The 21437-nt window shown below is 28.8% G+C and overlaps 2 protein-coding genes across 3 annotated transcripts in view; both read right to left on the bottom strand.

Moving 5' to 3' along the window:
• Positions 1-21437, bottom strand: part of LOC109605622 (protein YIPF5) — a 459086-nt gene that overhangs the window by 253588 nt on the left and 184061 nt on the right. The gene's annotated exons all lie outside the window — the stretch shown is intronic.
• The window catches only part of LOC109594921 (lachesin-like), a 61460-nt gene that overhangs the window by 7048 nt on the left and 32975 nt on the right, over positions 1-21437 (bottom strand). For both annotated transcript variants that reach the window (XM_049964464.1, XM_020010188.2), the window contains exons 5-6: positions 7240-7410; positions 3261-3389 (exon numbers count right to left, since the gene is read on the bottom strand). In XM_049964464.1, coding sequence (XP_049820421.1) covers positions 3261-3389; positions 7240-7410 — 300 coding nt within the window. The remainder of the gene's footprint in view (positions 1-3260; positions 3390-7239; positions 7411-21437) is intronic.

Below are 21437 nucleotides of genomic sequence, written 5' to 3'. Positions count from 1 at the left end.
GTAGGTACACAAATTAATTCCAGTATTGTTTGGGCGCATTCACCATATTTAAGATTTAATTCCAACCGGGGCCGTATATAATAAATCGGATGCAACCCGTTTACTTAATAACGATAAGATAATATCGTCGAGCCAAAAATAATTTTAAATATTTTCATTGTAAAATTGAAGGCATTGTGTAGAGGAAAGTCGCTTCGTATTTATATGCAAAATTCATTGTTACATGTAATCTGCCTCCAGCGATACTTAGCTCATCCTTTCTAGATTGAAGCGAGGGACTCTCGAAAAGCGAAAAGAATCTAAAAGTTGTTTGCCTGTTTACCATTCATATTTTAATGAAGGAGCGATTTCAGTTTTATCGCTTTTAATTTTAAATAATCGAATTTATTAATGCGAGCAAAATGTATTACAATGCTGAACAATTGAATTATTGATTTTACGTGTTCGAAATATAATATCAATTTAAATTATGAGTAGCAATGGGAATAAATAAATATGTGTATTAAAAAGTAACATTATCAATAATTTTAATTATTCTAATAATTATAATTTGATGACAAACAAAACATGTGGAATATTCTCACCCCAGTCGTAAAACACCTTGTTATAGATTATAATTTACCGCATTTATTACAGGATACGTTTTTAATATTTGAAATATAATATCTCTAATGTATCCGAGAAATTGGTTCTAATGCTTATAATGTTTTGGGGCCATTTCGGTCTAAATAAATTCGATTCGATATTCATTTATCAAAAGTTTGGTATACGTTATTGAAGTTAATAATAATGAATATTTGTGAGATATTATTGGCAATGCTTCATAAACTATATCTTGTACCGAATTAGGCATATATTATTGAGTGTCTTCAATTCTATATATCTCTATAATTATGTGATATATTAGATAATTTTTAGATATTTAATGTTGTCATCTTTCTAAATCTAAATGTAATTTAATAGATAATGTTTAGATAGTGTTAATGTTTAATGTTAACAGAGTTAACACAATTTAAGTATTCAAAACTACTCAGTAATTATTTAATAAAGATTAGATAAATTTTATTAATAAATATGTTTATAAATATAACTTGAATGAATATTGTAAATTTTTAGTGTCAAAACAAATCATATGTCAATAAAAATTATTTGCTAATGAACCAAGCACGTGGAAAATTATCGTAGAACACATTTTGGAAATTTAATCGGATCGTTTGGTGTTAGACCACTTAAACCTTTTACATTATAATTTACCGGAGTTAATAGAATATATACATTCAATATTCAGGCTTCATTTGGTAACACCACCTTATTTTAGATGTAATGTCTGTAATGTATCCGATGGATCGGACCTAATGCACCTGTTTAGCGGCTAGCTCGGACTAACGACCTAAATTCGAATCGATTTTCATTTATGAAAAGTTTGGTGTAAATTACACTGGTAGTTTTCTTTCTTTACATATTAGAGTTTCGCGACGAATTGACCAACAATAATCGACAAGCATTGCTTCTGACCATTTCCAATTCTTCATTGATGAAACCTTTCAACGTGTTCATCTGATTTGCAGGGAAGAAATCTATGTAAGAGGGTGAAAATAAATTTTAAGGGACGTATTGCATTTCAAAGCTTTATACAATGAAAAAAGTTCTTGGTAGTTAAATTTTTTTTTTGTTTCTAAGAAAATTATGACACACTTCAATAAAGGCGATCTATGCCCGTTTTTTCAGCTTCATTCATGCTTATAAAATTTGGGTCCTTCATAAGCTCTCATATTTGAGGACGTACAAAGATTCCTTCTTTCAATTTCGTGTCGCTAATTCGAGGAAATTTGTTTTTAATTATTGAAAATCTTCGTTCATGGCATTTATATAATTTTTCATAAAACCTAGCTTTATATAGAGTGGAGGTAGAAATTTTTTTCACTTTAATCTAAAGGTTCTTCTGTTTTATATTCTTGACTTTCCAGGTATCAAATATGTTCTTTTTGGATTTTTCACTACGTAGTGCTTATCTCTTGCACAAGTGCCATTTAAAAAATAAAATTTGGTGTAGCCTCCATACAGATATAACACGAATAATATTGAATTTTTTCTAATAACTTCATATTTCCATAATTTTCCTACTTGTTTGTTGCATGTGCGAAAGGTTAAGTTAGTTAATTAAGAACCACCGATAAAACACATAATTTGAGCGATTGAAAAAAGTAATTCAGCATATTTAAATTCTTATATTTATCATATTTTTATTTAAAGGAAGATTTTGTTGAAGACCAGTGTCATTGTTAATACTAATAAATATTTAAAAAATTTTATTAACAAATCTTTTGAAACTAGATCTTGTACTGAATCAGGAATATAATATTATACATGATGTCCTCAGGCTTTAAAAAATATACATTATATAAAGTTTAGCTAAGATATAACTATATGTTTGTTTAATTTCGAGATATTTAATATTATTATTTATCAAGAAAAGAGAGCAATTTATTTCTTTATGTTTTTTAAACATGCATTGAGGCTTGTAAAAAATGTCCATTTTGGAAATCTAATATATCATTTTATCTTTCTAATAAAGATTAATTGTGATGCATTATTTGGACATAATGGCACATAGTTTAAATCTGACAATAAACGATTATTTTAAAGCTTTTATTAAGAAAAATTTTAAGTGAAATTAATTATTTTTATTAGCGTAATTTTTTTTTCTTTTCGTATTTTGTATTTTACAAATTTTCCGGCAGTATATATTATCAAAATTATTTTTTATTACTCATGTCAAAGTAAAATTTATCTTTATAAGCTTTCAAAAATTATTGCAGTCTCTTACAGAAGAAACCATTCATATTAATGAAATCCCAACAACAAACTTTTTATCTATAATGCAAATAACTATATGTATCTGCCAAGTCATTCACGTGATTTATGTACGTTACAAACAATTTGCATAAATGAATACGAGCAAGCGGACTAACATAAAATATAGTTAATAGATCTCGGTTGATCAAAATAAATGTAATACATGAGACATTAGACTAATTTATTCAAGAAAATAATGTATAGTTCTTTTTTACTAAGATATATGAGACATACATATTTATTATTAAATATCAATAAAAATTCCAATGTAATCTTTTTACACGCGTGGAGGTGATATCTAATAATTTTGAAGTAACTGTACATTTACCAAACGCATTACCTTTCGAATTGAAGAACTGCTTTAGGCTGTTATAAAGGTTAAAATATGTCAATGGTGTACTCACAGTTAATGTTGAGTGTAACCCTCTTGCTGACGGCAGGCGGCACATCGTTGCTCGCAATGCACAGGTAAGCGCCAATTTGTCTCCGCTCAACCCTGGAAAGCCTCAATGTCGGCCCACTGAAAGTATCCACTGGAACACAAATACAACTTTTTTTTAGCCTAAACTCGTAAAAAGCATTACGTGACGCGAATATTATCGGCGAAATTTAATAGGACTTTCCGCAAAATAGGATTAACTTATTTCAAAAGGGATTACACATTTATATTCAGTGTATCACATACCATTTTATGGTGAAGGGCAGGATAAAATCGTTGGCCTTCACACAGGATTTAATTCTTTTGTGCGGAATTCAATCGGTAGTCTTAAATAACTGCGAAGTTATTTACAGAGAAACACATATGTGTTTATATTATTCTCCATTTCTCTATATACATATTCGACTGTTTTAGAAATTAACTATCTAATTAATAAATTCACAAATCACTAAAATTTGGTAAAATTTTGTTAACATTTGTCCAGTCTTTTTAGTAGAAGAAAATGTAACTGTAAACTTAATCTCTGAGAGCACCATTATTTTTAAATATAAATTTAAAAACATTCAAATTTTTATTTTTTCTATAAAATTTTAAATATTGGGTTTAAAAAATAAAAAGAATATTAAAAAATAATTGAAATTTTATTTTAAATTTATAAAATTTAAAATATTTATGCCCAAAAAATATATGTTTAAATATTTAAATTAGGCTTAAAAAATTAAAAGTAAATAATTAAATTTTTAATTTAAATTTATAAAATCTTAAACTTAAAAATTAAAATAATTTTTGATAAAAATTAAAAAAATATATTTAAAGTTTATAAAATATAAAACATAAGCTTAAAAAGTTGAAAAAAAATAATTAAAAAAAATAAAAATTTTATTTTAAATTTATGAAATTATGAAGTTAAGCTTAAAAAATTAAAAAGAAACAATTATTAAAAAAAATAAATTTGGACCTTTAAATTAAAAAATCATGTTAAAGAAATAAATATTTAAGTTACGCTTAAAAAATTTATTTTAAATTTTACAATTTAAAAATAAAATTTATAAAAATTTAAATATTAAACTTAAACATTAAAAATAACCATTTAAATTAAAAAAATAATAATACATTATAATACAGTTCACACAATTTTAAAAATATAAATAAAACAAAAAAATATTTTAAATTTTATAATTTGAAATATTAAGATTAAAAAATTAAAAATGAACAATTAAATTTAAATTAGAAATATTAAGCTTAAAAAACTAAATTTATATAATTTAAAATGATAAACTTAATAACAAAAAAGTAAAACATTTAAAAAAATTATATTTTTATTTCATAGAATTTAAAATATTACGTTTAAAAAAATATATTAAAAAGTAAATATTTAATGTACGCTTGAAAAGTTAAAAATAAACAATAAAATAAATTTATAAAAATAGAAATATTAAATTTAATAAATTAAAGATTAATTTAACTGAATTAAAAACCGATTGACTCTAAATCTTGCTTCAAATGAGTGATTTGTATTAAAGTTATCATAAAATCGAATATAAAATGTTATTTATACATTCATATTTCGATTATTATGAACTATATTATAGCAAATTATAAAATATCCATTTCTTAAAGAATACACTAAAAAATCAATATTAACTACTTATTTTACATTTTAAATCAATTTTAATTACTGTAGTACATTATTATAACGAATTATAATCCATTAAATTAAGGAACTATATAAACCAATGTCAACAGTTTATTTTACATTTTAAACAAATTTTAATGAAATTATATTTTATAGTAGTTCATATATCTCTATAAAATATTAATTTATTAACATCCAAAAGAAACTTAAATTAGTAACAACGGAGAGTTTAATTAATACTGAATTCACCATTTATAAAATTTGTTACATGTTCTATTTATCATGCTGAATCCATGATATATTTGGCAGATTTTGTTTCATTGTGACATAATTATTACATTTATAAAAATATAACGTGTATTATTTATATTACACATTTAATTAACAATAATAATGTTTTGGCCCGTTCACCTAGATGTAAAAATAGCATAAAGCGAGTTTAATATTGATTGTAATTCTCGTCTATATTTATTATACAGTTGTTAGATCCCCAAACGTATTTCTTATTTTAGTTTAACTGCGAATTAAACTTTCTAATTAAATGCTTTCTGGTGAAATTGACCAATTCAGGATGCATCACTAAATCACAGTAAAAATGTAACGACAACCATAAATGTCTGTGGTCTCCGCAAGTTTATGGTTAAGTCGATAAACCATCCGAGGTCCAATCACAAACAACTTTATTAATGCAATCACTCATTTCGGCGTAATCCTACGATTTTACTACTCTAATATGACACCATCACTGGAAAACACGTTTCAGTGTTCTGGTGCTTTATAAATTTATTTCTTGTACAATCGATAGACAAATTCCAAAAAAGCATTATTTTTGTCATACACATAATTAAATAAAAATTTCAGTTTATTTTAAGTAAAAGTTAAAATTTATACACATATCTGACAATAAACATTTTATTTCTTTCTAGAAAATATATACTGCTGTAATAATTCAACAGTTCACTACGGAACAAAAATACGTTTTTTGAAATGTTAATCTATGTGATCATATTTCCTCATTTTATTTTATATAAAAGTTAATTTTTAAACTTTATTGAAATATTTCTTATGCTTCTTGTTTTCTTTTATTTTATTTAAAAGTAAAATTAGTACAACATAATACAATTAGATCTATGATATTGGAATGACAAAATACAAAATAATTAAAGGAAAATTGTACACATTATTAAAGTATTAAATATATATATTTTATAATATTATATTATATTTTCAATAAATTTATTATTATATTAATTTGGAGAATCATATATGAATAAAGGTATGTGCGTGATTAAAATCTATTTTAAATACATATATAATATTTATATTTTTAACATTTCCTTTCATTTTATTTTACATCCATGAATATTAAAATATCTCTCATAATACTTTCAACCAAAATAATTTAAATATGCAAACACAAAATTGTTATTAGCGTACATATTTATTTCTCGCAAAGTTTACTTACAAAGTTTATATTAGACCTACCATCCAATTACAACGTGTGCAAATACAAATACTGTGGATATTTGTTTTAGAAATAACCTAAAACCCTTATTTAATCTTTGAATGCAAATTTATCCATAAAGAGAACTGTTTAACTCCATCAGAAAATCCTTGTTATGAATAAGTTCTTGAATGTTTCCCAAGCCGAAAACATTATTTAAAGTTTTTATAAAACAACGGTTAACACTTTGTTATTTCTGGTTTTATTATTTGCTTAGCATATTTCGTATTGTAGAATATTTTCAGGTTTTGTTATGCTAATAAAAATTACAAACATGATAAATATTTAGTTTTAAAATGAAGTTTCTTGTATGCTGTTACAATATAAATGTACTTCGAATGTTCGATAGCTAGAAAATCTTTCTTATGAATAGTTTATAGATCGCTAGGCATCAATTCAAGAATATATTATTGAGTGTACATACAAAGGAAGAACGTGACTTGTAAACTATATACTATAAACTATGGGTGTATCAAATAACTGCTACTGTTATGTAAATTTTATTCCATAACTAACATTTGCATTCATCTAAGTGAATGAAAATACTAAATACTTAGTAGTTATCGCCTTAACATGAATAAAGTAAGTTTACAATAGCAATTTAATAGGAAGGAAATTCCTACTTTGTAATTATCATTTGCTTCTTATTTCAAATGCTGTAGAATAAATTATTACGTTAACCTCATCATGCAAGAAGTTTTCACTTTGAGTCAGGGACCATTCAAGATATCAAACGAACCAAAAAGCTTCAATGAACTTACATGAATCCCTAAAGTGATATTTACACCTTCACTCATCCCTTACCTTTCTGGTCATCGTTGCTTCCGATCGGTAAGTTGATGTGGCCGCCGTCCTCCCTACGCCACAGGATACGCGGTTCGGGATGTCCTTTGGCACTGCAACTTAGGGTCACGTTGTCGCCTTCGGTCACGGTCACGTCGCTGCTTGTGCCCTCGTCTTCGATGTCCGGCGGAACTGTAACCAAAGGTCAAAGGATTCAGTCCACCCTATTTTATATTCATATTGGTTGATAATAACTGTTACGTAATTTGAATTCGTCAAATTCGTCACGGTGAAATAAATAGTTAGTTATGATGATATACAAAGATGAATTCAATATTTTGTTTCTGTAATTACACGTGCAAGTGAGTGGATATAACTTTTGGATTATATTATAATACATACATACATATACATATCATTCTGGATTGAATGGTTTCAATATTATCCATAGTATCCTGCTTAAATAAATAAATTTGCAGGTAACATGTATATACATATATAAAATAAATGAAATCGATTCATATTTGAATTACATAGTAAGACCAGTTAATTAAATGTTTGTAGATTATAAAAAAGATTTAAATAAATTGTATACTGTACATCATAGAGTTAGAGAATTAATCGGTCTACCATATGCCTCTACTCAAGTGTTGACATGCATGGTCTGTAGAATACAGAATACAATTACCATAGGATTTGGTGCTACCACTGACTCCAGAACGTCGGTGTGACAATGTTGCTATGATTAAAAGAATTGGGATGGTGTACGGGATAGGGTAAGTTTTTCTGGCGAATGCTGGATGTGCTTAAGCATGAATAAAGCAAAGAATTAGAAAAACCCGAAGAAAAACATGTAATCAGAACTCAAGAAAGACACGTTGTTCAAACAATGTAGGTAATAATTTGGAGACTATTTCTTATGGAAGAAGTGCCCCCTGTATTCATTTAGGGCACCACAAATGCCCACCAAAATTAGCAGAAAGTTTAAGCTCCTTAGGTTCAAAGGAGCTTAGTTCAAGAAATATTTTACGTGTTTCAATGGGTTGTTTAACACAAGCTCAGTTATCTTTCGGCAAACGGAATGGAAGTCTCCTAGTCTCAGAAACAAAGTTAACAACTTGATATACAGCTGCAAACTGAGAGGAGTAGTTGAGTGTAATCAATATAAAATTACTATAGAGAACAATTTTACTGATGGTGCTCTCGTCTTCGACCTCCAGCCAAATTCTAATCACAGGTCAAAGAGTTCAGTCCACCGTATTTTATATTCATCTGGTTGGTTCATCTAGTTCGTAAACTAATAAATTTGTTACGTAACGGTGGATTCGGCAAACCTTTTTATATATATAAAGGTGAAATGAATAATAAATTGTGTCTTGTGCTTTCAGACACACATTCGTTTTGAATTAAATTTTTAAATGAATTTAATGTCCCTTTATTCAGTTCAGTAAGTTGTCATGACTACTGTTTATCCGGTTTTATATTGTATTGCTCAGTTCAACGGTCTGAAATAATTGACGTAGCAGGGCTATCCGGAAGCTGTGAACTGAATTTTTTTGAAAATAGTACTAATATTGTATAGTCTATACATCACAATTAAAAATGTATTATAAAGTTGATTTGAAATTGCATCAATTGACCTATCTAATATTAGGGCTGCTTTTCAACTTATACAACAGCATTTTGAATCCCAACTTTATAACTTTATAACTTATACTATAACTAGTATCCTGTTTTACCTTTTATTGTTGTCCCAATAAAAAATACCAATTATCTCTTATCATTTTGCTTAATTATCTATCTTAGTGCAAAATTTATAAGTTACGTTGTACAAAAGTGGAGTGAAAAGTATTACAAAAGATTTGAGTCTCAATATTGGTTTCAATATGTACAGGATTGGACATCATTTCATCTACAATGGTGATCAATTTTTCTGCAACAAGCTATTAAATAGTGTGTGAATCAACGAATCACAAAAATTAAGCTTGGTTAATCAAAGCACAGCCACTTAATAATTTTTCACCATTTATTAAAGGACAATGCGGTGACTGTACTTGATGACTCATAATTCTTCGTTAAGAGTCACGTTTTTTTTTGTATATAGGTCAATTTAAGCCCGACGTTCCATTCGTGCCCGTGATGGACTGATTTGCTAGAGCGTAGGCAGACAATAGGCAGCGCTTCGATACAATTCCACCTTTGAAAACCCACCAATTTACTCTTTCGGTTTTTCCACGAACTGTATCTGAATTTTATGAAATTTGCTACGAGCAAAGCATTAAATCTGTCTTTCACGTGATCATTTAGTTACATAATTTAAAATACAATTGAGAAGTTTCAAGGTGTGAACAACTTCAAATCTCAGTTGCTCATTTATTTACGGAGTACTCGACTTCATTTTACATGATAATGGTTTCGCACAGCAGTTATCACCAAACAAAAAAATAATTGGATTAATAATTATGTATGAGTTCCAGTATTTCTAGTAAAATCGGGACCGGTGGTAATTAGATATAAAAGATTAAAGACGCTGAAATTGCTGCTTAAATAAATTGACTTTGTCAGATGTAAAATTGTGCTAATTACTAACCGGAGATTGATTTAGTATTCGCAACCGGATATGTAGATAATTAGAACTGTCACTAGAGGACTGTTCAACCATTTCCTAATTACCTAAGACTAATGAGTAGATATAATGTAAGGATTATTGCAGATTCAAGATATACCCAATTTGGTAATTATATTTAAAGTTTATCTAAAATTTTACTACTGTTGTGGAAATATTTCGATCCATTTACTTACAAGATGTTGACAATTCCAATATGAAAATTAAGTTACAGATCAATGGGAATGTTTTATGTAAACATTCCACGAATTTTGCCCTTATAAACTCCAATTATGGATATTTGCCATAGGATATTCATACACTTAAAGTGTGCTCAGTCATGCAAATGGTTTCTTAACGTCCACGGTCCGTCGACAAAGTTCAATACTTTCACAGGGCTAAAGGTTTGACACTTGACAAGTTCTTCCTGTTAAGCTCAGAATGTTCTAAACAAGTTTCTTGTTCAGTTAAATCAATTTGTATATAAAAAGTACGAATTATTAGTAGATATTTTACTTTTAATAATAAACATATTATTTGTTGTTAAATATATAAAATAATTCAATTCCATTACTTTTAACTATACAAAAACAATTGCAATTTAAAATAATTTAATTAATTGCAATTCTAATTGGATTTATCTTCCGTAATAAACATAGTAAACTTTATTGATGTAAAACGATAAATTAAGGTAATCTAAGAAAACACAACTTAAACGTACATTTATGACTTTATTCAAAAAAAGTTACTAATAATATACTTATATAAATTTATTTCAAATTTAAAAAGAATATTATATGAAAAGAATTTAATATTATAATAATAATTAAAAATTATGTGCGATGAAAGAGATTAAAAATTAATTAAAATATTTTGTTACTTTATCAGTAAAACAGTATATACAATTAAACGAATTTATCGAGACAATTTTTTAAATAAATTTAGTGTACAAAACTTTGAACCTATTAATAAGAGAGTTTCATGAATATTTATTGGCCAACTTTTAATGCAAACAGTTGTTTATACATTAAAAGAAAATAACATTATAATAATATAATATGAATTAATTTATTCTAACATTTATTTTTTAGATTTGTTGAGTTTTATATCATCTAGATTAATTACCAAAAGAATGTTGGGAATTATAAACTTCAATAAGGTCAAATTTTCTCATCAAAGTGTGCCTATTCACATGAATTGACTTCCGAAGTCCACAGTCTATTCAATAATTTGAAATCTTTCACGGATTTAAGATTGATCGCACTCCTTTCTTAGAAATGTCAATGGAAACGAATTTAAGGAGGGGCTAGCGGGACCAGACCCCTCTGTGTCCACCCCTTCGATTTATATTTCGATTAATAATAATAATTAAGTAATTAATCTATAACAAATGAAAAATCGAATAATTTAAAAGGCTCCATCAAATTTTTACCCTGGTCTTATAATTTTAAACCATATAATGAAACAGTATAGTATTTACTATTTATCTAAATACTGTAACTGAAAATATATTTGTTTAATATAATTTAAATAAAATATATAGAATTATCGCAAATTGTGTTCTATATATTAAAATTCCAGGCTTCCAATTATAAAACTGAATAATTGTTATTAAAATATTATTAATATTACAATAAAATAATTGTCAACAGGTCAAAAATGTGTTATTGCTTCCAATTAAATATATTTAATAAATACAAATATTTTTGTGAATTTTTTAAATGAAATTGATTAAATTTTCAATATTAACTCATGCAAGTGATCGGTTTAATCAAAGAACCGCCAATAGTGCATAAATCTAGTCGGCAATTTTAAGTAATTTTAAAATAAAACCAGCCGAACAAACTTTTCATTCAATTTATTTTAGATTTGATTAATCAATATAATTGCAGACGGCTGCCCCGTCAGTTAGTGATAACCGTTTATCTCAAATTGAGAATAATTTATCTACCAAGCCGCATTTTAATGTAATATTAAAGTTTAATTTCTTGAATTCTGAACCGCGTGATTAGTTATGCTGATATACAAGGATTAATTTAACATTCTGTTTCCGTAATTACATGTACAAGTGAGTAGTTATGCCCCTAGGATTATGCCACATACATATTATAGTTATGGTTCTGGTTGAATAGTTTCAATATCATCGTGATCAGCGTGTATCTAAATAATAATAAATTTTGTAGTTACCATATTTATCCAATTATCCCTTAAAAATCGGTTTGTGCTTGAATTATGTAATAAGATTAATTAATTACTAGTGCAGATAAATTAGTAAGTAGAGCAAAATGATTAAATCAATAGTACTCGTTAAATTAATTAAAGGGCTTGCAAATTACATACAAGATTTATGCAAATTTTATAATGTAGAACACTGCGTGTTTACTTTGCCTTCAGTATGCTCTCAACTTTTTATAAATACAGTTTGTAGGATAAAATGTTTTTCACAACAAATGTTCTAAAATTAATCCCTTGAAAGTCCAAGAGGGTTCTGTTAATTAACCTAATTTGAACAGGAACGAATTATAAGGCTTAGGGCAGGTAGTTTTTCCATCAGAGAAATTGCTACAAGAGTTAATCAGTCTTTGTCTACAAGGAGTCGATTGTTGGCATGCATGGTCAGTAAAATGGTATTATCAAGTCATTTGGTACTTCCACTGACCCCAGAACATTAGTGTCGAAGATGTAATGTTTGAATATGACTAAATTAATTGTTATGGTACATGGATGAGAGTTCTCTTTTCTGACGAATTCTGGTTTGGCCTAAGGATGAATGACGTCAAGGGGTAACAAGTGGAACCGCACGTGGCTCAAACACTGGGGGTAATGATTTGGAAGCTATTTATTATGGAAGTAGGTCTCCTCTTATGTTTATACAGGGCACTTCTAAGAATGCCCACCGGTAGTATATACAGGAAGTGCTAAGGTCCGTAGATATACCTTATGTTCAAGGCATCTCTGGCACTGTTACAGCAGGATAACACCCAAGAAACATTTCCCGTATTTCAATGGGGTGTTTAAAATTAGATAATGTTATTGTTTTACCATAGCAACTACAATTGTAGATTTGTAGGATATAATGGGAAAAAGACTTCCCAAGAGACCAGAGGTGGAAGAATTGTTGCACGACATTTGAGTAATATGGAACTCTTAGACTCAGAAACAAATTAACAATTTGATCTGCAACAACCGAGAGCTGAATGTAATCCTTATGAAACTGCGTATTATAAAATTTCTATAGAAATCTACTTTTAATAAAATGTTCCAATATGTAGTGCGGTCTATTGTGCTGTTTGAATAAAAGACACCTTCATCTATAATACTAATATTATCCACGAATAAACATTAGAGAAATATTTCTGCTTCACGTTCAGGTGAAATCTAAACCCAAGTCAGACCAGTTTATATTCAGTTATTCTGAAACCAAAACCGCAATTTCTTATGAAGAGAATCAGGTGCGAAATGTCTGAACGTTTGAAAATGTCTGACTTACAAAATTCGTAATTCACATACATACATCTGAAAGGCTAATGCACATAACCCGCGGTGGAAAAGGGATTTCACGTAACTACGTTGCACGTGCGCCATTCAATTTTTATTGTAACGTTTCCCGACAAGATTTTTGTCAGATCCGGGCTATATTTCTTGGGATTTGTCGGGACTAACAATACAAATAATGCGTTAATAAAAACGAATGCGGGCTCAAGGAAACCTGAATCGAATCGAACTGCACATGGAGGAGCAGTGCATTAAGCTTTTATTGGTGTGAATGCATGTGGACGTATTTATTTATTGTGGATGTATTTTATACAGGATTTATGGTCACATTGTTGATACTGTCATCAGTGTTTTTAAGTTTGAATTATCGTCAATGTTACACAATGTATTTTAATTATCCCATAATCCACACATTTGAGGGCAACAACTGGAAAAACATTTTTTGCAAAACAAAAGATCGTAATGAATAAATACGAGTGTGAGTGTAATAATGAAGAATGTCGTTTCAAAGCTTGATATAACATATCACTTAATTAACTTAACGGCCACACGTAATAACCTAATTTTATATTCCATCTGGAATTGTGCGGTAAAAGATGAAATTATACACGAGGCGACACTATTTGAATTTTATAATGATGATTACGCGAATGAATAATTTTAAATAATTGCGTTTTTAGTACGGATTCGTTATATTTGTTTTTGAGAATTCATTCGCGCAAAATTTAATTTGGCCGTAAACATGTATAATCATGCACAACCAACCAAAAGAATATATGATTTTATAATTTTATTTTGCAGTTCGTGAATTATAATTTATGGTTATTTTGCTACCTATTATTTTATTGAAACTTTCATAAATTATTATGATTATTTTAATAAATGGGTTATGTTACACACAGTACTTTACACTATAATCACTTAAAACATTACAAACCTTTAGAAATGGTTTAAAAGCTTTGAATCGTGTAATAAAAGTTAAGAACATTTCAAGTGAATGACTACCAATATCACGTTTTTCTCGTTGAAAACAATATTATTTTCAAATCACTTAAATTCTCAAGAAAATCAGACAAAATTCACTTAGACACAATTATTGATTTAAAATTGTAGACCACATCCTATCAATGAGTTAGACACATAAGAAAACTATTTCAAAGAGAACAGAAATTGGCTATAATTTTATGAAAATATAAAACATTAGATTTTTGTCATTTTAATGAGAGTAGAACATCATGTATAAAACATCCATCAACTATGAATAAATAAAATAATGGGTGAAAGGAGAATGGATTGTTCAGAGTTTATAAAAAAATACTTATACTTCGGAAAGTTCAATCGTAACTATTGGGTTGTTCGGAAAGTAATTTCGTTTTTTTTTTCTCTCTGTGAGAGCTTCGAGGATAATCCCAGGCCTTTCAAGCGGTCATAAAATGTTGAATTTGATAAATTTAACCTCAATCCGATCTCACTTGTTATTCGACGGTTCGCATCAACTAATGCCTTTATCGCGTCTTTATCAGCTTCAACCGGCCGGAATGCCGGATCGAAATTTAGTGAACCAGTTCTGGCACTGGTGTACTGTCAACACACCTTCTCCAAACACATCGGTCAATTTCTTTCTGGCTTGAACAGCATATTTACCCTTTCTGTAGTAAAACAGTAAGATATGTCGAAAATGCTGCTTATCGCTCTCCATATTTAAAAGGGCACCAGCCAAAAACTACTCCGTAGAATTAATTGGAATTTTTCACACACAAGCCTTGCTATAGGAGCTCTCAATGCATATAAAAATTATACGGCTTAAGTGTGAAGTTGGGCGCAAAAAAATACAATTAAATCCTCTCTCGGGAAAAAACGAAATGACTTTCCGAACAACCCAATATTTCCAAGATGTTTAAAAGTTGGTTCTGAGCAGAAACATCGGCTAGAAGCTTTAGCATAGAAAGCATAGAAAATGGTGGTGAGAAAAGTTGCACACAGAAACACTTCGACAAAATGGCATAATAATTATACAGGAATTTCTGGCTCTTTATAAGCTAATTTCGGCCCAAAAGTAAAAATTTTGGCCTCGAAAAATAATCGGTTTTTTATTTCTGAAAAAGGGAGGGTCTAGCTTGACCATAAAGTCCACTGAATTTCGGGTACTGGGACTAGCCAATTCAAAATTTTTTATATACAAGAATTTTGAGCTCTTTATGGGTTCCCTAATGGACAAAATAAAAAAAATCTATATTCAGGTAGTTTATTAATTCATAATTAAACGGTTAATTCTATCGATTCTGAAATGTCCATAGTAATAAAATTTCGGACCCTTTACTATATAAGCAAATTTCGGCCTTCATGGGCTCATGAATGGTCAAAAGAAAAAAATATGGCTCAAAAATTAGTGGATTTTTAAATTTTAGGATTTGTATGTTCTGATAGTTTTATAACTGACATTAAGCGGTTAAATTTACCGGTTCTGTGTTCCTAGTACTGAAATTTCTGGCTCTATGGACTAATTTCGGCCCAAAAGCAAACATTTTGGGCTCGAAAAATAACTGTTTTATAACAGGGGTGTTAGTAAAGTAAAACAATTTTATATTTAATTATTATAGTATTTATTTAAATTTGCCACAAATTTTAAATTATATAAAATAATTGTAAAAACTAAATTGTAAAAGCTAAATCCGCCTACAACTCCTCAGGAGCTAATTGTAGAATTCAAAGCTAAGGGGTCAACATTTTGCAAAAGAACATCAATAATTTAATTCTGGAGACTGCGAGTTAATTCATTGTTTCAGAAAAGAGGAAGACTTGTGTTTCTTTAAAGTACATTATTTTACAAATTTATAAATTTCAATAAACTACGTTTTTTTGTTTATTGTTTCTTTTTATTTTTCTCTCTACCACACCTAACCAAACAAATAAATATGCTAAAAACCTATAATAAAACAACTAATTATATACATTTAATACGTACATGTCATTCTCTTTAATTCCCAAAAATATTAGGGTGTCCAAGAGTTTTTACGGTGTGTATATTATTATTAAAATATTCATAGAATATTTAACAGAATATTTTTAATATGTTCATATTTTAATACTAGCAAAAAAAAATATAAAGCAAATGTTGCAGTTTCTGGAAATCTGAAAACGATTTTTATGACCTCATTACAACACGCTTCAAACTGCTCATTACTTTTTATATAAATTTTAACCGTATTCCCAAATTAATATTTATCCCACTACAAAATTGTTTTATTTACATCCCCTCCGTATCATATGTCACATTCTTATTGTCAGATTTATGTTATGATTACTCCACGGTAGTGTTTTTACTATACTCATTATCAGGTTGTGGCATGTAAGTTTTATGACGTGATTACCACAACAGCTGACTGGTTGGAAACCGACCCTGTATTGGTGTCATAACACACGGATATGGTTCATAAAACTTACTTTCTGCACATTTCACTTTATGGGGAGGCGTTAATGTTGACGGTAATCATTTTTCACTGCCACTGGGGTAGTGTTTTCAACCACTTTTTCTTAAGCTTCAACTAAAAATGTACATAATTTTCTATATATTTTTTTAATTACACGTTTATTACGAAAAATTATTATTTAGACAACATAATACATTAAAAGCCTCTATATGATTTGTGAAATCTCACACAAATATTTCGTATCCTAAAGTATACCTAACTTTTAATCGCACAAAATTCCTATTTATAATTTTCAAGGAAATATTGGTATATATGAGTGTTAGGTAATGATGAACTTAAATATTATTAATTTTACTGTAAGAGAAGATATCTAGTCGGCAATAATTAGCTGTCGTTGTAGTCGAAATCTCAATCTGGATTACTAGCTCATATTGCATATACATGTCGTAACTATTACATACATTTTAAATATACAATAACCATTATGTTACTGGAATTTTCATGTACCACGTGAAATTTATTATATTGTTTTATTTCCAGTATCGACTATTCCCATCATTAAATAAATGGTCACTTTATGCAAATACACTTCAAATTATAATTACTCCAGCGGTATCAAACATCTGAATCAATAACTAGAGTATTATTAATCAAACATATCCTCGTAGCAGCATTCATCAAGACACTCATTACTCATGGTACACGTCCCGTTCGCAATAATTCGGTCTAAAAGCTGACCATAGTGTTTGACCTATTTTAACAAAATACCCCAATATTCGGTAATCCAAACTTTTGTCGTTCCGTGAAATTATCGGTAGGTGAAATCCGGAATGTTTCGAACTACCTATTATACGAAGCGAGTTTCGAAATTTGCAACTAAGATGACTTCCAATGAAACTCAGATTTTCAATATACTTGTTTCGGAGTTAAATTGTAGTCAATGAGTGACTTCTTTGTGAGGCTACTAAATTATTAAATTTGTTACTTTCACATTACAGAGTATCAGTAGTCTTTTATCAAGTAAAGATTAGATCGAGCTAAATTTCACTAAAACCTTTCAATCTCTCAACGATCCCGGCTTAAATTCAAATTTGTCGTCGCTCTTCCATCCGTCGAAATTGAAGCCGAAAAAGGAATCTGAAGTGGCGTAAAGAGATAAGAACAATGGCACTATTATTTACTGCGATTGGTTTGTTTAGTTAGTATCTATTTGGCCTAGATACGGTATCCTGATTGAAATAGGTACCACTTCGTTGAGACTTAAATCCAGATGTGCCGAACGATAAGCACATCTGCAATTGACTGGACCGCCGCTGCAATAAAGGGGATATATCGAGGCATATCTCAACATACAGACGAATATCAGTGAGTTAAATAGGATGTGTGGAAAAGGGATATTTCGGCAACCGTGAAATTTGCCCCGAGACATCATCATCCCAAAAATGAATGATTATGCTACCGAGTTTCTCATCCGCATATCTTTACCATGCTGTAGTTTCGTTTTATGAATGTGTGAAATAGTGCAGGATGTGATTGATGGTTTTGGTAAAATGCTGAATTTTTTAGACTATTTCTCACACATATTACATGAACTAAATCTTTCCTGTTATTCAACGGAACAAAAACTTGATTGTAATACCTTCATTATCAAAGGTTAAATTGCGTTTTTATTCAACCGAATTTACGGAGATAAATGTATTACTATGTTTTTTATTAAAAAGAGAAATCACGAACCGGTACAATAAAATACGTGTAATTGCCATGTTAAATGGACTGATAATCTTTGCAAGATAAAGGTTTACGCAAAACTTCTAACTGTAAATCGCTTTAATCGTGTATTTTTCAGTTATCTTCTGTATATAAATTGTGCCTGCGGAGAGTACGCATTTAAATTTAAAACGCAATTTAATTATTTCACCTCCGGACGTCTCTTTTGAAAACATATTTATGGAAACTTGAACAAAGAGGTAAGGAACCGCATTTTAATCTACGGTAAATAAAATTAAAAATTAAATTATTTAGAAATGTGCTTTGTGGATGTTCATATTATTTTTACACGCATTTAAATATTGGACTTGAGGTTATTTTAAATTGGTTGGTTACAATTTAATTAAGAATATATAAATATACGGAAGAAAAGTCAAAAGATTTTTTTTTAATTTTGAATTTTATTGTAGACTTGTATGTAAATAAAATACGAAATATTACCCGTCTGTTTATTTAAACCAAACTAAAGTAAAAAATATTTGTTAAATTTAAATATAAAAAGTTTATTATTATTTTTTAGTATAGTATGAAATGTAATTTAAATTATCCAAGAATAATTTGAATAAAAAAGAGCATCGTCCAATTAGTTTCGATTCAGTTTTGAGAATCCTCACACCATTCTAATCTTCCCTCGCGATTGTTCCTGGCAAGAAGTGCGCATCTTATTGGTCTTCTCAAATTAGGTGCTTGCTGTAAATGTTGTCTTCGAACAATTAATGTCAAATATCTATTGCTGTTGTACAGTGTGGACCTGGATGATGTTCATCAGAACTACCCAGTTTCTCTAAAGTGTCTCCATAACCGACTAATGACATTAAACCTCTTAGATACCTAGATTTGCTTTACGTTATCTTGAACCTGTCCGCATGCTTGATTCATTTTTTCCGAAGTAAAATAACAACGTTCCATTGAAGCACACAATAATTTTGATACAATGGAGACTTTATAATCCGGTAGAATGGAATAAGTAGAAATCAAACGTAAATAATATATATATATATATATATATATATATATATATATATGTTATATAATGGCTAACAATGCTCCAACAAGCTGTCTAAAACCTAACGTGTTTAGACCTTGCCATTAGGCCTTACTATATTCTACTTATCTTTATCAGTTATGGTTTGATATTCCTCGTGGAACGTAGTTGGTAACTTAAATATTCCACTTTTTATGCTGACGCGTTATTAGTTTGGTCTGGTGTGTAACACATGTTACAACCAGAAAGGACTGAAGGTAGCAAATTTGCCGAACTTTTTCCACAGTTTTGAGCTTTACACATACCGAGACAAATGACTCGTGTCAACTGCATACGTGTAATACATCAAACCAATAATATATTCTTTACAATAAAAAACTACACTTGATATATATATTATGTGTCAAATTTTTAACATTATGTCCGATATTTGACATCGATAAATTAACCAAGCCAGAAAATATGTCAAAAATAACAACAGAGTTAATTGAAACTTGGAAATAATTATGCTTTAATACAATTTGAGAATGATCATAATGAGATTTTGATGTAAAATTTATACACCTTCAATTGATCAAATTAATGATCTCTTCAAAGGCTACCATCAAATGATTTCAATTTGCCATTAACATTAAATCAGTGCAATTTATTCATTGTGTTAGTTGACAAACTGAAACCACCAGTTCTCAATGGACGATTGAAATTGCTTTCCATACGTTTTGCGATAAATATTGTTAAACTGGAACACTATGATCTGTGGATCATACATCAGCTTCGTATCGCCGTTAGATCTAAGCGTTTTATGCAACATGCACCTATGCCGCTGCATTTCAAACAGGCCATAAATTAGCGTACTTTCGAATCAACGCGTATCGGCTAATCCTCTTTTTGTGAAATGAACGTTGTCGATCGAACGATAGAATTTTATCAAATGCATATTTTAAACGGACCACAGTGGATCGTGGACATTATCCAATCTATGTTTTTGTTTTCCTCACTTGTAGAAAAAAGCATTTTGCGCCGAGATAAATGGTGGAATTTTGCGGAAACATGCCACATATGATTGATGATAATCCATGAAATAGTCTGATAAATTTATTTTAGGGAAACTTCTAACATTTCATATTGCAAACATAAAAAATCGTCTATCAATTTTTCATCACTCGTTGTCGGGTGGTGGTGTTTGATTCATGTGTTAACGGTTACAAAATGTCAATTTTACAATAAATTCTCGTTTTGGGTGACCATTCATTTAAATAATTTCAATTTTCATGTAAGTAGAGAAAAAATTGTTTTTTATTTCCACATATACATATATTTTATTTATTTAATTATTCAATACGCATGGTTGGCAATCTAAAATCAATTCCGTTTTATATTTACGGAATATGCTTTTACAATATTTATTATTTTGTTTAATCTGTGTGATTTAATTTTATTTGTATTTGTTCATTTTAATTCAATAATTTTATGGTAATATTTTCATACAATAACACCACTAAATTATTTCCCTTATTCTGTTGTAAGTTAAACATAGCGTGTCCATAATTCCCCCAAACATTTTTTTTTTCGTATGTAACAATAAAAACTCGATTGTGTGTATATATCAAAAAATGAGGCTTAGTTATAAAAGTTCTTGTTTTCGTTATACTCTTTGTTCACAACAATAGCAAACAGTATGTTTATGTTAACTGTATTTTTAACGGCGATTTTGCAACTTTGCCGGATTCCAATTGTATTTAAATAATAAATAGTGTACACATTTTATGGTGCTATTATAAGTTTTTATTAAACATAATTAACTCATGTTTAAATTATGAAATAAATAGAATGCAAAATTATACTATACAATAACAATGGCTACATGAAAATCAATTATTGTATTTGTCATAGAAGTTGAAACTATGAAATGTGACTGCCTATATTAAGTAATATT

Source organism: Aethina tumida, chromosome 3 (assembly GCF_024364675.1).
Source record: "Aethina tumida isolate Nest 87 chromosome 3, icAetTumi1.1, whole genome shotgun sequence".
NCBI lineage: Eukaryota > Metazoa > Arthropoda > Insecta > Coleoptera > Nitidulidae > Aethina > Aethina tumida.
This window is presented reverse-complemented; position numbering and strand designations above follow the sequence as displayed.